General features: G+C 54.4%; 1 protein-coding gene across 2 annotated transcripts; it reads right to left on the reverse strand.

Annotated features, from left to right (window-relative positions):
• Positions 1-5,440: 5,440 nt before the first annotated feature.
• Positions 5,441-16,214, reverse strand: ABCG4 (ATP binding cassette subfamily G member 4; the record flags this gene model as incomplete). 2 transcript variants are annotated; one of them, XM_082659184.1, is made up of 14 exons in its annotated part: positions 5,441-5,666; positions 5,817-5,935; positions 6,107-6,265; positions 7,284-7,384; positions 7,480-7,648; positions 7,874-7,972; positions 8,985-9,127; positions 9,321-9,435; positions 9,562-9,685; positions 10,849-10,994; positions 11,201-11,251; positions 11,384-11,516; positions 11,632-11,749; positions 15,977-16,214. In XM_082659184.1, the coding sequence occupies 14 exons, from the start codon at positions 16,212-16,214 to the stop codon at positions 5,441-5,443; spliced, it is 1,941 nt and encodes a 646-aa protein (XP_082515310.1). The 2 variants fall into 2 exon arrangements, with proteins under 2 accessions (XP_082515310.1, XP_082515311.1); XM_082659185.1 differs by lacking the exon at positions 15,977-16,214 and adding an exon at positions 12,870-12,924.
• Between the last annotated feature and the right edge of the window lie 2,298 nt (positions 16,215-18,512).

Raw genomic sequence — 18,512 nt, forward strand, 5'->3', positions numbered from 1 at the left:
ATCCAGGCGGGCCCTGCCTCGGGGACTGCCCTCTGCAGGTCACTGAGCGCCAATTCCATCGCATTACTCACCCAGGCAGGGCTTCTTGTTATGCCCATTTTACAGATGCAGGAACTGCAGCTCGGAAGGGTGAAATGACTTGCGCAGGGTGACCCAACTAGGAAGGGGAAGAACAAGAATCCGGGGCCTTCCCGAGGCAACCCCCATCCCCCATCCCCCATCCCCAGGGCATTCTTCCCTCTGTGCCTCTTCACCGCTTCAGCCTGCCTCCTAACAGAGATCTGAGTCAAGGTCTTCTTGGGTCCTCCCTCTGTACCTGGCTCTCTTCAGACCCCACACCTCTGTGTGGCTTCTGGTCATTTGGGTCAAGGCAGGCAGAAGAATGGGGCTGAGGGACAGCTCCCACCTCAACCTGCTCCTCTTGTCTGGCACCCAACCATAGCCTGGCCCTAGGGCTTCCTGGTCCTCAAAGACCCCAGCCTCATCCCTGTGCTTCCATACCGGGCACACCCAGGGCCCACGTAACCGATGGAGGAGCCTCCCACCACCCACAGCCAGGGCATGCCTCCACATGCAAACACAGGCTGTACTGAACGGAGGTGTGCAGTTGGGAACTGGTAGAGAGGAGCCTTGGGCAGGGCTGAGAAGAGGGCTTTATGATCTCTACCCTCCGTCCAGACTGAGGACTGTGGGGATATTTCACTTATACATGTAAACATCTGTTTTTTCACTGAACACGTGGTACTGGGCTAGTATCGAGCAACCAGAACAAGGTGAACAGGGACCAGACCATAGCAGCTCCCCTCCAGGGGGCCCAAATGATGGTACTTCAGAGGGAGATGGAAGCCTTAGGAAAGCCTGGGAGAGGAAGTTACGAACTGCCTCTGGCACAGGAGGTGACATTTGAACTAGATCTTAAAAAATAAGCTGGGGGACTTCCCTGGTGGTCCAGTGGTTGAGAATCTGCCTTCCAATGCAGGGGACGTGGGTTCGATCCCTGGTCAGGGAAATAAGATCCCACATGCTGCGGGGCAACTAAGCCCACGTGCTGCAACTACAGAGTCCACGCACTCTGGACCCCCTGCTCCACTAGAGGGAAGCCCATGTGCAGCAACTAAGACCTGACGCAGCCAAAAACAAATAAATAAATGAACATTAAAAAAATAATAAGCTGGTACTCAGTCATAAAAAAGAGTGAAATGATGCCATTTGCAGCAACATGGATGGACCTAGAGATTATCATACTAAGTGAAGTAAGTCAGACAGAGAAAGACAAATATCATATGATATTACTTATATGTGGAATCTAAAAAAATGATACCAATTAACTTATTTACAAAACAGAAATAGAATCATAGACATAGAAAACAAACTTATGGTTACCAAAAAGGATATGTTTGGAATTGGGCATTAACAGATATACACTACTACATATAAATTAGATAAACAACAAATAGCACAGGGAACTATATTCAATATCTTGTAATAACCTATAATGGAAAAGAATCTGAAAAAGAATATATATGTGTATATATATACATACAAGTATAACTGAATCACTCTGCTGTACACCTGAAACATCGTAAATCAACTATACTTCAATTAAAAAATAAAAATAGGGCTTCCCTGGTGACGCAGTGGTTGAGAGTCCACCTGCCAATGCAGGGGACACGGGTTCGTGCCCCGGTCCGGGAGGATCCCCATGCCGTGGAGCGGCTGGGCCCGTCAGCCATGGCCACTGAGCCTGCGCGTCCGGAGCCTGTGCTCCGCAACGGGAGAGGCCACAACAGTGAGAGGCCCGCGTACCGCAAAAATAAATAAAAAATTTAAAAAGTCAGAGAAGAGAAGGGCATTCCAGGCAGCACGGAAAAGAGCACATTTGATTTTAACAAAGATCTGAACGAGGAGTAGGATGGGGTGCGGGGAGAGGAGGTAGAGTAACGCTGTGAATGTGATCTTAGGGGTGACATTTCAGGCCTGGAGGACTCCTCTAGCTTCACTCCACTTACCTAGCCACGTGAGACTGACAGGCCCCTGGCTGCGTTACTGGACACAGCTCAGAGCAAGACATTCCCCTCCCCCACCCCTCAGCGGGCACGACAGCCATGTAGGTTTTATTAATAACATATAATTTGACTGGCCTCTTGCAGACAGAAGTACTGTGAGTCACACTGTGGGCATGTGCTCTGTCGTTGGACCTCAGGATGGGGCAGCAGGTGCTATAGAGCCACAGCACAGAGAAGGGCTTTGGTCATCTCTGCCCTCCAGCACCTTGCACAGACCCTGTCACAGAAGGCAGCTGCGTTGAAGGAAATAATCTCTGGGTCCAGGAAGTTCGGCATTCAGGGAGAGTGGGCCCATTTCAAAACATGCTTGGATGCCCCCCCTCTGCAGGTTACTGAGACCGGTGGGGGGAGAAATCGCAGGTGGTTCTCCGGGGCAAAGAGCACAGCATCTTGAGAGCTCGCTCAAGTCGCTTCTCCAAGCCTTGGTTTCCTTCTCTGTAAAAGGAGGAAATGATCATACTCATCCTAGTAGCCTCATGGGGGTGCTCCAAGAATCAAAAGAGCTTTCTTCCCAAATATGTGAGCCGCTCTACGAATGTTCTCGGGGCCTGAACGGCCCTTGCTGGCTCTGGAATGGCTGTTCATTTCCTTTAGCTCCAAGGGGAACTTACAGATGTGTGAACTTATAAATTTTACTCTTTGGGGAGTATTTTAAATTTCATCTTAAAAGAGAAAGAGTAAAAATGAAGAATCTTAAGAAAGACTATATAGTGGCAGAATTTTGTGCCCTCTGACTTTTAGGAGCCACGTATTGGTATCATTCCAGGGAGAAGGTGGCGCCCAGAGTGCCCCCTCAAGCTAGCTAGAATTCCAGGAGCTAGGACTCAGACTTCCCACTTCCCATTCCCATGCCCCACTTCCCACCCGCCCGCTCCCACCCCCATAAGAAACAAAGTTAGTCCATCTCCAGGCAAGCACCCATCTGGTCATAGATGGGGCCCTACCCTAGCCCGGGGCATAGCACAAGTAGGGTATTCCAGGCAGCCGGCAGGACTGATGGCAGCCCCTTCCTTTAGTCCCCAAGCTCAGGATCAGGAGGCAAGAGGGAGAGACAAGGTACTGCTTCTTGGGTCATCCTGCCACCAGCCCTCAAGACCTTCTGGACAATCGCCTACTCCAAATCTCAGGCTACCAGAGCCATTTGTAGTCCTGGTGGTTGACGGTTTGGCCATGGGAGTGTGGCTCGGTAGGAAAGAAGCGAGGAAGAAATGAGGAAAGTTGTGCTGAGCCCAGTGGGGTTCCTGCCACCCTCATCCTGGGGCTTAGGTCCCTGGGGCTTTCTGCTTCTCACTGCCTTCACAGCCCCTAACCTCCCCACTCCCCCATAGGCACAACTGGGGAACCAGGGCTCAGCGAGTTCTGAAAAGAGAGTCACATATCACTCAGGCAAGAATGCACCTATGCAACAGACACAGAGCCCCTGCACGCAGCTTGCAGATCCACCAGTAACAAGCATCTTGGGCCGAGGCCAAGGATGAGGAGTCCGGAGGCAGAAGACCTGGTTGTCAGAGCTGGTTCCCGCTTCCATTAGCTAAGGGTCCTTGGGCAAGTTACTTAATCCAAGTCTCAGTTCGCTCATCTGCAAAATGGATTGTCGTGAGAGATAATGCAGGGTTGACCTGACACTCCCTTGAGATAATGAACATAAGCATCTGTAAGACGTGAAGCTTGATACAAATATCCCATAAGATACACATTCACCAGCTTGACTTCCCATCCCCTGCCACAGCCTCCCTGAAGCTCATAGACTTCTTGCCAAGAGCTCTCACAGCCCGTGGTACCAGGTGCCAGACCCACGCACATTTACACACTGCATACTGTATAAATATAGGTTTTATTAATAATGGGTGAACTCCCACAAATACAACTGGCATCTCTGTGTGATGGGGAGAATCCGTGGCAGGGCAAGGAAGGTAGAGAGGTGTGTGTACAGGACAAAGGGGGGACAAGAGCCCTAGGGGAAGGTGAAATCAGAAGAAGAATGAGCCTGGACCCGCACCCCCAGGAAAGCCAGACATGTTCTAGGTGTGTCTGTCGCTCTGGTGCCGTGGGCATGCTGCTCTGGTGCCCAGGGCCCACCTTGGCTGATAGAAAGCAGGTGGAGAGACGCGGACAAGAGTTTGAATGAGCAGCAAGTGGCCATGGAAGGAGAGGGGGAGTGAGACCGCCAGCTTGACACACAAAAGAAGAGCCATGGGGTGGCAGCGGCCAAGTCCATCTTATGCTCATGCTTGTGCTCGTGTGGGCTCCTGAACTCCAGGGAGCTGGTGCCCTGTGCCACCCCTGGCTTGGGACGGAGGGAGGGAGGGAAGACTGGTGGGTAGACACCTGCAGATCCTGGAGACGCCCCGGGCAGCACCAGCCTCATCCTTAGAATCAACGCGGAATCCCCAGGAGGAGGTTGACACAGCCCTTCCCACAGCACCCACCGTCACCACCACCATCACTCTTCCTGTGAGCCACAGCGGGACAGAGAGTGTGTGTAGGGCTGAGATTGCCTGTTCGCATATATGTGCCTGTAACTCAGGAGAGGTGAGGGAGCATTGCGGGACCACGCGAGCAGCGAGAAAGGAGGCTTGGGTCTTCTCCCACTCACCCCCGAGAATAAAGTGCATTCTCCAGTTCCAGTGGCGGATGGGAGAGAAACACAGACATTATTGCAGAGGTGCCACAGGCCCGGCCCCCACCAGAGGTGACGGGGAGGAGTCCAGGGGACAGCCCACGGCGCCAGGCCTCTCCAATCCCCAGGATTGGGAGGGATGATCCAGACAGAAAACCCAGCTTCTGTCCCAACAGATTGTCCAAATCAGCCAGGGTCTAGGGGCAGGGAGAGGTGAGGAGGAGGAAGAGACTTCCAGAGTCCATCCCTGCTCCATTCCAACGTCCAAATGGGACATCCAGGGGACCCCACCAGGGCCCAGCCCTGGAACACCAACCTTATAACAGCCCAGTTTAGAAACACTTGTGTGGTGGGGACCCCCAGGGGGGCCACTTTGGTCAATTGTCAGGGGGCCTGGAGAGCCTGGGGCTCCCAGACAGACAACAGAGGAGGGGAGTTGTGGGGGCAGAAGGCGGGTGGCAGCCTCCCCGTGGTCTTTGCATGCAGATGTTGGAAAGAGGAGGGAGGAAGCTACAGACCTACAGATCGCATCAACTTGGGAAGACTCCTGGGCGTGGCGGGGAGGCCTGGCACCCCCAGCCCCAGGGCCACGGCTGGGAGCGCAGTCCAACAGCCAGCCTGTGGAGGATCTGAGAGAGGGGAGGACGGCTGCACCAGCAGCCAGGGCCCAAGTCTACAAGGTTAAAACAGTCCCAAAGGGCCGGGGCCGGGGGCTTCCTGCTGCAGGGGCTGGGGCGCAGGCCAGGGCAAAGCTCTATCTCTCTGACTTGACCCGGTAACGGAGCACAAGGTATGCCAGCAGCCGCAGGGCCAGAAAAAAGATGCCCAAGACCAGGAAGTCCATGTAGAGCTTGGCATCCTCCACATCCAGCGCTCGGAGGATGCTCTGTGGTTCCTGGAAAGGGCAGCGTTCCTCCAAGCAGGTCAGGTCTCCTCGCTCCATGCCATAGATGGTCAGGATCACACCCTCAAAGCCATACCTAGGCAAGCAAGGGCATCAGAGCGGGACACAGAGCACAGGGACCCTGCTCCCTGGGCAAACTGCTAGAGCCCAGGTGCAATCTCTCACGCTTGGGGCGTGGCCTCCTACAGGGAGGAGCAGGGGCAGATGGTGAGGAAGGGGCACCGACCTGACATAGGAGAGGTAGGAGCTCCATTGCAGGTAAGTGGGGATGGTTTTGAAGCTGACAAAGAAACCGGAGAACAAGAGGACAGGGATGGCGGTAACTGGGCCCACAAATGTGGCCACCTGGAGGGGAGGGAAGGCGACCGGGCCGTCACAGGGGTGATCTGGACAGACCCAGGACTGGGGTGGCCCCCAGGTTTCCCATAGATCCATCCCATTCCTTAGGCCAGCCCCTGATTCCTTCCAGCAGACTCCGTCCCCCCTCTTGGGGGTCGCCACCCACCAGCCCCTCACCTGTAGGGAGTTGGAGGCAGCTCCGATCAGCAGCCCCAAAGACTGGGCCACCAAGGCCGTGGCGGTGGCCAGGGCTGAGAAGAGCAGGAAGCGGCTGGTCTCAGCTGGCTGGCCTGTCATCCAGTACACGATGCTGCAGTACACCACCGGGCACACAACCTGGGGAGTGCGCACAGGGCTGGGCAGAGGCCAAGACCCTCCACTCCCCCCAGGCAGAACCTCCAGGACAGCAATTGCTAGAGCATCCGTGCCTGCTCCGGCCTCTGCACTCCTGTTAACGCAGTCGCATGAACTTGACACATCCCCTTCCACCCCGGCTCTGAGAACCTCATTCATCCTCCAGTCTCACCTCTTCCATCAGGCCCGCTCGGACCCGTTCAGGCACGGCGACTTCTCTGAAGGTCCTTCCCATCTGGACCAGCATATTCCTTATATTGTTAACTAATTAACTGTATATACGAGAGGGTTTTGTTCCCCTGGATGCCATCAACTCCTGGAGGACAGGGACCGAGCCTACCACGTACAGTAGGGCAAGTTCTTCCCTGCACAAGGCACCCAACCAAGAGGCAACCAGAGGTGGAGCTGAGCTCTTCTCACCCTAGCAGAGTGCAGCCTCCACCCTGAGGAAGGGACACGTTTTCTAACTTGCTTAAAGGTGCCCTACGGGTTATTGGTGGCCCTGGTGCTTGGAACAGGGTAGTGGAAGTACTTTACATGTATTAACTCATTTCCTTCTCATAAACAATCCCGAGGTAGATACTATCATCATTCCATTTTATAGATGAGACACTAAAGCAAAGAGTGATTAGGTGACTTGCCCAATGTCTCACAGCTAACGAGGAGCAGTACGGCTCCAGAGCCCACGCTATTCTCTACTGCCTCGAATAAGATTCACAGAGTCATTTGTAGGGCTGTTATTTTCATCATTTTCTGTTTGTCCTCTCTTATTCTCACCGGAACATAAGTTCCACAAGGTCAGGACTACTTCCATCATGTTTGTTGCTATATCCCTAGTGCCTGGCATGGAGCCTGGTGCATGGTGGGTGCTCACCACCTGTTGCTAAGTGAGAAGAAGTCAAGGAAAGGATGGCAGGTAACAAGGTTAAGGGAGGCAAGCAAGCAAGGATGGAAGGAGCAAGACAGGAGGGAGACAGTGGCGGGGGAGGAAGAGGCTCACCTGGAAGGGCACATCGGCCATGGTCTTGGCCAGGTAATACGCTTTGAGGCTGTACCAGTAGTTGAGATGCTCCCTCATGAAGACGGCCATCTCTAAGGGGACTGAGGACACAGGCTGCTTAGGCACAGCTGTCCAGCACCCTGGGCTTACCCCGTGCCTCCCACTCCCGTCCCACGCCCAGGGCAGCTTGGCTCACAGGTGAGCACAGTTGGCATCAGGGCGGCAAACATGAGGAAGAGCATGGAGAAGAAGAGGCAGCCCGTGTTGTTGAAGACCTTGCTGGCATCGTCACCGATGTGCAGGTAGAGGAGACCAATAAGCACGCCGATCACCACATGGGACATAAACCGCAGATGGGTCAGGACCTGTGTGAGGGGTGATGACGAGGAGTGGGGATGGATCACAGGCTAGGGGTGGGCAGGTCACACTTGGGTAGGAATGTGGGTGTGCCCTCACAAGCACAGGGACCCACGGGGGCATTAGGGGGAACTGCTGGGGGAGGGGCCCCATCACCATCCCAGCTGCTGGGATCCTACACCCCACAAGGCCAGGCTTATGCCAGCCTCCCCTCCCCCAACCTGATGTCTCACCGTGTCCCTGAGGATGGACAAGAAGGTCCTCTTGAAGAGGATGCAGAACTGTGTGAGGGTGCTGGTGGCAAACGTGTGGCTTTCAATGGGATCCACTTCCTGGAGGGAGGACACTGGATCAGGTGAGCCTGCCCTACCCCCCACCACGCACCCAGCTCAGCTGGTGGGAAAACTCCTGAGCCCGTCCCTGGGGCAAGGGTCCTCCAGAATTCTCCACCATTGAGTTGGGTACCTGGAAGCTGGCCTTAGCGGTATGAATCAGAGTGGGATTCAGAGAGAGACACAAAGAGGGAGAAAAAACTTGGGAGGGAGGAGATAGAAAGGAGTTAAGGACACCCATGGGGGCTACTAATAGGTCAGTCACTTCTCTTTATTTATTTTATTCATTTATTTATTTTTTTGGCCGCACTGTGCAGCTTACTGGCCGACCAGGGATCGAACCCACACCCTCGGCAGTGAAATCACAGAGTCCTAACCACTGGACCACCAGGGAATTCCCCAGTCACTACTCTTTAATCCATTGAAAACATTTACCCTAAGGGTATAATACCTTTATGCCACCAGTTTCACAATATTATTAACAATGATAATAATGATGACAAGAAAAAATAATGATGACAACAGCAACAATAACCCTCCCAGTCTTCCAGGGTTATAGTATCTCATTTAAGGAAAAGAGCTGGCATGGAATGAACACCAACTGTACCAGCTACGGTGCGAAGAGCTTTGTGTGATGATCTAATCAGTCCCCCCAATAACCCTGTGAAATAAGTATCATCACCTCCAAGTTAGTGATGATAGTAAACCACACTGGTCACGCGGCCAGAGAAGCTTCAGTCTTGCTTACCAGGTGGCACTAAGGACAACGTGCTACAGATGCTCAGTAAGAATTTGTTGAACAAATAAATGAATGAGAAAGTCAAAGCTCAGAGGGGTTAAGTAATGTGCCCAAAGTCACACAGCTAATAGCAGGTCTATTCCAAGTCCTGGGTTCTTTCTAAGTACCCAGTGGTTGTGATGCCTCTGGGGCATGTCCTCTCTGGCAGGGCCATGTCCAAGGTCCTCTCTCTCCTCCCCCACTCTGCACTCTGCCCTCTCCACCCCTACTCACCGGAGGGCAAGGGGGACAGGGGGCAGGGACCTCATTCTTCTCAGGGCTGCTCTTCTTCTCTGCCATGGCACAGAGCCCATTCTGCACAGCCCTGAACAGCAGGGGATTCAGGTCTCCGTACTCGCCAGAGGCCACCTCGATGACTGGGGGACACAGAGGGGTGTGCTCAGCTAAGATCTATCCTTGCTTCCCAAGGGCAAGCCAGCCCTTCCTAGGGTGTGCGCGGAAGGCAGGCGAAGTGAGATCTCTGCCCCTGGGAGGCCCAAATGCATGATCTGAACCCCCAGGTTTGGCCCGCCACCATAACCCAGCCCCTACCAACAGGCCCCCACTCACTGAAGTCAGCTGGGTTGTGGTAGGTGGGGCAGTGCAGGCCGAGCCCCTTCAGATAGGGGATCAGGTTGGTGACCACGCCCTTGAAGATGCACTGACCCTGGCTCAGGATGTAGAGCTGAGGCAGAAAGAGAAGGACGAGGAAAACACCACGAGCGGGTCAGGCAGGTCCCACGACACCTCTACGGACCCCTTCCCTCTCCCTATCGCAGGCCGGTCACCTTTGAGTCCTAGAGACCCTCACCTTGTCAAACATCTCAAAGAGCTTGGCACTGGGCTGGTGGATGGTGCAGATGATAGTACGGCCCCCCTGGGCCAGAGACTTCATGAGGGACACCACTTGGAAACAGGAAGCGCTGTCCAGACCACTGTCCAGAGAGAGGCCACCAGGGGGCGGGGTGAGGTGGGCAGAGACAAGGGAAGGGACTGTTTGGGTGGGGCAGCTGCTATGAGGGCGAGGGAACTGGCAGGAAGGGGGTCACCCTGGCCATCGCTTTATCCCATCCACACTGTACGATTCAGGCATTTGGAGGTACCAAGAAGCCCAGAGTACTGTTAGGTGTAACAAGCTATTATTAAGCACCTGTTGAATGCCAGGCACTGGGATTACAAAGATGAATAAATAAGACATAGACTCTGGTTGGGAGGGAGAGAGAGAGAAACGCACAGATCATTTGAGGTAATGTGCACCATGCCGTAGAAACACAGGGTGCAGTGGGGGGAGGATTCAGCTCTGTTGTACAAAGGTGTCGGAGGGGAGTCGGAAAAGGTTCCTGAGTGAGTCTGGCAGAAGAAAGAGCGAAGCCAGGTGAGGGAGGGAGGAAGGGCAGGTGTGGTGGTGAAGGGCATTCCAGGCAGAAGACACAGCATGTGCAAAGCTCAGAGGCATGAAACACATGGCTGGGCTAAGAGAATTATAAGTGATTCAGTATTATTAGAGCATGAAATACAAGACAGTGTGAAGCAAGACGTGAGGCCAGAGAAATAGGTTCAGACCAGGACCTTGTAAGTCCTCTGACTTCATTCTGAGAGCAAATGGGAATCACTGCATATTTTTAAGCAGGGGAGTGAGTATTGCCAGACTCTTCTTTTAGAAAGTTCACTCTGGTTGCCGTTTGGAAGAAGGGTGGGCTGGGAGAGACTGGAGATGAGGAGATAGGAGTCTATTGCAGAAATGCAGGCAAGAGTTGATGATGTCCTGAATTTAAGCACTGGCACTAAGAATGGGGGTGGGGCGAATCTGAGAGATGGAAAAAGAGCGTAGAAAAAGCAGGACTTGGCGATTGATTGGCTGTGGGGGAGAGAAGGAGCAGGCGAGGCGACATCTGTCAAGGAGGACATCGGGATTTCTGCTAGGGTGAAGGATGGGGCTGCTATGGCAACAGGACTGGCAGGGGTGGAGCCCTTCTCTGGTCCCAGGAGGCTGCAAACACATGCTCTTGTCTCCAGCAGTGGAGCAGATGCAGCCTCTAGCCCTGGCTCTGGGCTGAGGGGAGGAGGCATCCTGGTGGGAGAGGAGCGGGAGAGATACCTGGTGGGCTCATCAAAGAACATGACAGGTGGGTTGTTGACCAGCTCCAGGGCGATGGCCAGGCGCTTCCTCTGCCCTCCGGAGAGTAGGGCTGTCCTCGTGTGGGAGCAGGACATCAGGCCCAGTGCTGTCAGGATCTCTGTCACCTGGCCCGGCCGCCCACCCACCCCAGGTCAGCTTCAGAGTCTCTGCTTCCCCCAGCACCACCCCAATTTAAGTAAGCATCTCCCTGAAGTGTGATGTCCCAGCCTTGGCCACCCCTCTCCTACCACCCAACTCGGGGGCCCCAGAACTCAGCAGCACTGAAAAGGGCAGCTGTCCCATCCCCCTCCCCCCACCCTCCCCCACTCACCAGCTCCTTCTTCACCTCCTGCTTCTCACTTAGCTTCAGGTTAGCAGAGACCTGGGGCCCAGAGAGAAGGCGGATCAGATATGTGTGGGAGGGGGCACAGGCTTGACCCCTTAGCCAATGGGAAGGACGGGGACAGCAGATAAAGGGAGAACTAGGAGGAGGGGCTGGCCACCCTGCTCTCACCATCATGGCCTCCAACACTGTGAGGTGTGGCAGCAGCATGTCGTCCTGCATGATGTAACAGGACATCTTTCGGAAGGTCCTCAGTTCCCTCGGCCTCCCGTTGACCAGGATCTGCCCCTTCATTCCAGACTCCCTGAAGGAACGTTGGTTGGGGATGGGGCTCAGCGTCACTTCAGAACAACTTCTGTGCTCCCCAGGGGACCCCTCTGCCTGGTCCTGCCCCCACTCTACCCCAGCCTTGTCCTCACCTGTATCCTGCCAAGATGTTCATGAACGTGGACTTGCCAGCCCCTGAGGGGCCCATGATGCCAATCAGCTCCCGGCGGCAGAATTTACCTGATAGGCACTTAAGGAGAGTCTTATAACCTGCAGTGAGGGAGGGAGGAACTTTTGATCAGGGCTACAGTGAACAGAGACACCCCAAACTCTTAGGAGCCATGGCTGTCAGTGAAATAGGCAATCCCTGCTCACTGTGAATTGGTTAGGATGGAGGAGAGACCCTCAGAGCCCCAACAATAACCTATACCCTCTCATCCCGTCCCCCTAGAAACGACCACTACTAATGTCAAAGTACCCAAGGTGACAATGTTCTTCTTTTTTTTTTTTAATTAATTAATTTATTTATTTTGGGCTGCATTGGGTCTTTGTTGCTGCGCGCGGGCTTTCTGTAGTTGCGGCGAGCGGGGGGCTACTCTTCGTTGCGGTGCGCAGGCTTCTCATCGCGATGGCTTCTCTTGTAGCGGAGCACAAACTCTAGGTACGCGGGCTTCAGTAGTTGTGGCTCACGGGCTCTAGAGCGCAGGCTCAGTAGTTGTGGCGCACCGGCTTAGTTGCTCCGCGGCATGTGGGATCCTCCCGGACCAGGGCTTGAACCCTTGTCCCCTGCACTGGCAGCCGGATTCTTAACCATTGTGCCACCAGGGAAGCCCAGCAGTGCTCTTCTGAAGGTCGTGGGAAAACCTCCACATCTGACGGATGGGCGTGGAGAGGAGATCAAAGTTACAGTAGACTCTACTCTTCTGCAAACACAGCGGCCACTCGCTCATCCCCTCCAGGAAGGCTTTCCCAGCGATCCAGCCTGAGCTGGCTGGCTGTCCTCTGCACTCCCACAGCACTTCTCATATGTCAACACGTTTGTTACTTCATGTGCCTGCCCCTCATTCCCCTCCTCCAGCCTCTTAGTCAGTGAGCTCCTTGGGGGAAGGGTCTGTGTCTTTCTCATCTTTGTAACCTTAGCAGACTGGCTGGCACATACTAGATGCTCAGTAAATGTTGGTTCTATGAGTGTGTGTTCTCAGAGCCTTGGCCTCATTCTAAAAAGCCTTCTTCGGGGTGCTCTCTCTGCCCACCAGGCTTGTCTCTGCAGACCCTAACATGGCCCAGTAAAGTCTCACCGTTCATTCACTCACTGGGAGGCAGCATATGCATTAAGAGAACCAGTTTGGAGTCGGGTGGATCTACGTTCAAATTCTGGCTCCACACTTACCAGCTGTGTGACCTTGGGCAAGTTGCTTAACCTCTCTGAGCTCCAGGTCCCTCATCTGTAAAATGAGGATGATAATACCTATCTCATAGGGTTGCTATAAGGATTCAATGAGATAATATATGTAAAGCATATGACACAGTGCTTGGCACATAGAGCCCATTAAAAACAAGTGACATTTTATAATTAATCCCATTTGGCAAGCGCTTATTGATATATACTACATTCCAAGCTCTGTACCAGACAGTGCACCAAAAGAATGAGGAAGACATAGTTCCTGCACTCAAGATGGTGATAGTCTAGGTTAAAAAGATGGACAAGAAACCATCTATGGATCTGAAGAAAGATAAAATAAGGGTTATAACAGAAGTACAAATCATGTGCAATGAGAATGCAGAAAATGGAATTGATGAGGGTGGAAGGGCAAGGGGAAAATCAGGAGTGGCTTCATGGAAGAGGTGGCATTTGAGCTAAGTCTTGAAGGATGAACAGCATTTCAAAATGGAAAAGGAAGGCAGAGGCTCTCCAGGCTTTGGGAGGAAAAGTTCTGCTATACAACAGCATATATGTAATACAATCCAGGGAACAAAGGGCAGAGACTCCATGGAGTCAACTGGTGAGACAAGTGGGTGGAGAGGAATGAAGCCAAGGAGGCTGGCCTTGCCTGCTGTGCTTGCAGACCTGCCTCAGTGAGGCGGAAACACCAATCCCCTACCAGGTACTTTGCTCACTACCACCCTCCTCCCACCCGTACGGAGCCCAATTCCCTCTCCATTCTACCTCCTTAGCAGAGGCAGTGAAGGGATGTGATCTTTCACCCTCCCTCCACAGAACCCAGCCGTCCCTCTGGACATATCCGGTCAGACAGGGGATCAGCTGCTGCCCACTCTGGGATCCTGATCACACCAAATGCCCGTATGGTGCTTTCCAGTTTACAAAGCTCATTGCCTCAGTCACTGCTGTAGCAACATGGATGAGGCAACTGGGGCCCAGAGACATCCAGTGACTTACCCAAGGTCACACACACAGCAAGTTCTTTACTGGGAGAGGGGAAATCATGGATTCCGACCCTCTGCCTCATTCATCATCACCGTCAATTAGGAAGACGTGTGGTTGTGTGTGCCAGTGTATGCCTTTCAGAGCTACTCACAGGAAGCAATTTCTTTTGCAGGGGAAGAAATTGACAGTGATGACCCCTCCCTTCATTTAATCCCCACCAAGCACTCGATTGAACACTATTGCCGAATTCAAGTATCACCCTATGCTTGCCTTTCACAAAGCATTTTCACAGCTAACATCTCAGCTGAGCCCCACAATAAGCCTGTGTGGTGGGTATTCTTATCATCCCTGTTTACAGATGAGGAAAGTAAGGCCAAGAGAGGGTAAGCAGCCTGCCCAAAGTCACACAGCTTACAAGTGGCTAGGAACCCATGTCTTGGGACTCCTGCTGGACCACAACTGCTCAGCATGGGAGGGGCCTGCCATGCCTTCAGGATGGAGACCCACCACAGTTCTAGGTCTGCCTCAGTCAGTAACTCTCTTCACAATTTTATGAAGTCAATCCTTCAGGGCCTCCATTTCCTCATCTATAAAATAAGGATAGTATATCTCCTCCCAAGGACATAATAAGGTTACTATGAATAATAAGTAAGATAATTAATAATAATTAATAGAAAAGGGTTTTAAAAATCAAGAAATGTCCTTTGTAATTAGGAGAGGTGAGTGACAAATCCTTACGTGGGAAAGACAGAAATCTCCCTCTCTCCACGCCCCTTGCTCTTTTTCCTCTCTGCCTACCTCTGATTGCCTTCTGTCCTCCAGAGAAGGGGACAGGGATTCAAGTGAAAAGAGAAGGCAGAAAGGGGAGGACAGAGGGCAGAGAAAGGGGCAAGGGATGGACAAGACGGCAAAATGGCCAGTAAAGCAGAATGGGGCTGGCAAGGACAAAGCAGGGAAGGACCTGGTCAGGGGTGCCCATTTGTTGTGGCTGGTGGCTTGAAGCAAGAGAGCTGGCCCATCTAGACACATTTCTTTTGTATCTTCATTTCTCCTTAAAACTGTGAGGGCTAGGAAAATAACAACTACCTCCTCATTGGGCCGAGAGGCTGCTTAGGGTTAAGGTGCTGAGCACGGAGCCCGGATACCTCAGTTTCCAGTGGTTCAAGCCCTGTGACCTTTTGGTCCCTCATGGGAGTGAGGGTAGGGAGTGCAGAGAGAGCTCAGGCTCAGCCCTGCTCTGAAGCACCCCAAACATTTCTTAAACCTCAGAGAACAATGTCCCAGCTCCACCTCTGATCCACACCCGGGCTCTGGAGAAAACCCCAGCTTCCCTATTCCCAGCTCAACCTGCCCAGGGCAGGGAGGGTGGGGTGGGGGGCAAAAGCTGCAAGGGATGCAGGAGATGCTTAGGGTTCAAAGGAACTCAGAGCCCCAGCCAGACCTTACCCCACTCTCCTAATGGGAGAAACAAGGAGGAGATGGGAATGCTTAACAGGGAAGTTAAGAGAGAGAAAGGAACGCTGCATGGAGAGTTGGAAAACCTGGCTTCTGGTCCCAAGTCTGCCACTTATTAGCTGTGTGACATTGGTCAAGTTACTCAACTTCTCTGGGCCTCAGTTTCCTTATTACTAATACATGGATGTCATCTATCCTGTCAAGCCTTCACCTTCCATGTCTCGGAGGACTTTGGCAAGAACGAAGTAAGAAGACAGGAATGAGAACATCTTTTAAAATTAGCAGAGCTCTGTAGGTCCAAGGATTTTTGCTAACCACTGAGGACAACCCCTGCAGCACAGCCCCTACTTTCTCATATCAGCCCTCAGAGGCAGGAGCTCTACCTGAAACAACGAAGGAAAACTCCTCATGGACCAGAGGTGATAGTGTCAACTTGGAAGAGGAAATAATCAATTGAACCTAGTGTCCCATGGTGCTTACAGGTGTAGGGGGAGTGCAGACCCCCGGCACCTCAACTGTGTGCACAGTGAATGAGGTGCATAGATTTTAGTGGACCCGCTCCTGCCGGATTTGCAGATGAGGGGACATCCAGGCCTCATGCTCCCAAAGGGGCAACTCATGGGGGCTCACAACTCCCCATCAGGCTGCTCCCTTACCCCGTTTGCGCCAGCAGGGTCCCTCCCTCACGGAATAGGACAGCTCCACAAACTCGATGTCCACGGCTGAGCGCTTGGGTAGGTGGGAGAAGCGCTGGGCTTCGGTGATGTGGTTCTCCACCTTCTTCAGGTGTGTGGTCAGCATAGGGGGCTCCGCCCCATCCTCCAGAGCCACGGCCATGGCCACAGCCCCAGGTCCTAGTCCACAGCCCACGGCCTCCAGCGCCTTCTCCGCCATCACGCTGCCGCCGGCCTGCAGGGAGAGGGCCTGCTCAGTTTGGGGCAGACCCCGATCCCTGGCTCAGAGCTCCTTTGCTTTCTAATGTGCCCTCGCCCCCACTCCCCACCTCCTTCTCTGAGTAGACCAGCTACTGGGAGCAGCCCACATCCCACCGCCAGAGCATCTGCCCTCCCCCAACCACCACTCCCCGCGCAGCAAAGATCAGTCCCGACCTCTCCTCGGTCCCGGGCAGCCCCAGCCCTAGCCTGGCCCCAGCTCGGCCCCTCGAAGCCCGCACCCGCTCCCTCCTCCCCACGGAGGCTCTAATCTCCTTACCCCGCAGGCCAGCAGCCCCAGGGGACTGGATGGGGGGTGGGTGGGAAGGGGCGGCTGGCGGAGACTGCAGGCTAGGAGGTCAGGGTAGCAGGGTGAGCACAGGGTGGACCAGGAGAAGGCGGAGGAAGAGGAGGCTCTGGGCCTCCCGCTGCGTTCCCTCCCCATCCCTGGGCGAGACGCCCTGGCTAGCCCCTCCCGCCTGCGCCCCTCGGTCCGCGCGCCCTGGGCTCTCCCCAGAGATGGGCGCACCACCGGGACTCAAAATCCCCACTGCCAACTAAGCCCCCCATGGCGGGCTCATCCCCCTCCCATCTTCCGCAAGCCTGGTCACCTTGAGGTGCCCCCGGGCCGGTGCGGAGCCGAGATGCTTAGCGCTGCCGCGGGCGGAGGATGGAGACTCCAGGCCCTCTTACCTGCCTTCGGCTGCGGCACCAGCGTCCCGGCTCCCGGTCCCGGCGGCCGGGCCGGGCCGGGGCCGGGCCGGGGCGGGCGACAGGGGAGGGCTCGGGCCTCAGGTCTGAAGAGAGATGACAGGGTTGGGGAGGGGCGACAGGGGCGCGCCCCTACTCAGCTTGGCCGCGCACACCTGGTTCCCTGAGCCCGATCCTCGGTGCCTTGTCCTCCCGAACCCGCCGGGCGACTGCGCTCTCCTCCAAGCTGCTGCTCGCCCTTCCCGCTGTTCTTAAAGAGCCCGCGCCGCCCCGCAGCCCGCGGGGGGCGAGGACGGCGAAGGGGAGCGACGCGTCGGCGACGTGGGGTGCCGCAGCGAGTGCAGTTGTGGACCCGGGACTGGGGAATTGGTAGCGAAGGGCCGACTTGGTGGCACTGAGGAAGGGAGAGCTGAAGTCACTCAGTGGGGACACGTCCCTGGATTACAGACTATACAACGGTGGTGGCGGAGGGGGAGGGGAATTGGGGGTGCAGATTCCGTCACTCTCAAGGGATTGTGGAGCTGTCAGCCTGTCTGCACCACCACCACCACCCCCATTAATTTCCCTCAGTTCTGGCCCTTGAGCTCAGGCATCCCCTGGGAATCCCCAAACTAGATAAAAATGCTTTGAAAGCAAGAATCGTGGGACATCCTCCCTCCCCCCACCCCTCCCCCGCCTACCCTTTCCCTCTCTAAGGGCGAGGAGACTAGTTAAAAAGAGACAGAGCGTGGCTGCTTTGGGAGAGCTTGCAGGTAGCTCCAAGGTTAAACTGGTACCCAGAGCTCAGCCTGCTCCAACTGTAGAAATGTTTATGCTCCCAGGCAAATTCAGGCCTTTAAGACAGGCATTGCCTGATGCTGGGGGCACATGTGTGCCAGGGCGTGCACAGGGCTCACAGAACACTGTCTTTGGCGTCTTCTCACATACGTGTGCATTCTCTCCCTCACCCGACAAGCCTTCAAAAGTGCCCAGAGCACTCTCGGGGTTTTCCCCTGCTCCGCGCCTTCCTCAGGCAACTCCTCTTGGCCCCCGCCTGCCCCCGCCCCAGTCTTCAAGGGGTAAGTAGGTTAACCAGCAGAGACACGTGACCTGAGCTTTTAAATTCCCACCTGTCCCACAGCAGAGACGGATGGGAGGGGAGGCTGCTGGTACTGCTGCTGTAGCTGAGGCTTCTCCTTGCTGCAGCAGACGAGAGGTTACTAGCAGTCAAACCTCTCGCCCGCTGGTCCCCCCCTCTGCCAGCCTCTCTGAAGCCTGGAGGCTGGCGGCCCCTGCAGGACGTCTCCAGGCCCCACCCTGTGACTTAGAGTTTCATACAGCCCTCTCTACCTTCCCCTGACCCCATGCGCCACATCACCACTGTTCCTCAGGAACCCCCATTCTCCAAGTTAACCCCCAGTGCTCTACTGTAGATTCCCCCCCAACAGTTGCATTGTCTCATTTAATCCTCACAATATCCCTATGAGGCTGGTGTTACAACCTCTCTTTACAGATAAAGAAACTGAGGCATAGTGCGGTTAAGCCATGTGTCAAGAGGACACATTTAGTT

The sequence above is a fragment of the Grampus griseus genome (assembly GCF_964374135.1).
Source record: "Grampus griseus genome assembly, chromosome: 8".
Classification (NCBI taxonomy): Eukaryota; Metazoa; Chordata; class Mammalia; order Artiodactyla; family Delphinidae; genus Grampus; species Grampus griseus.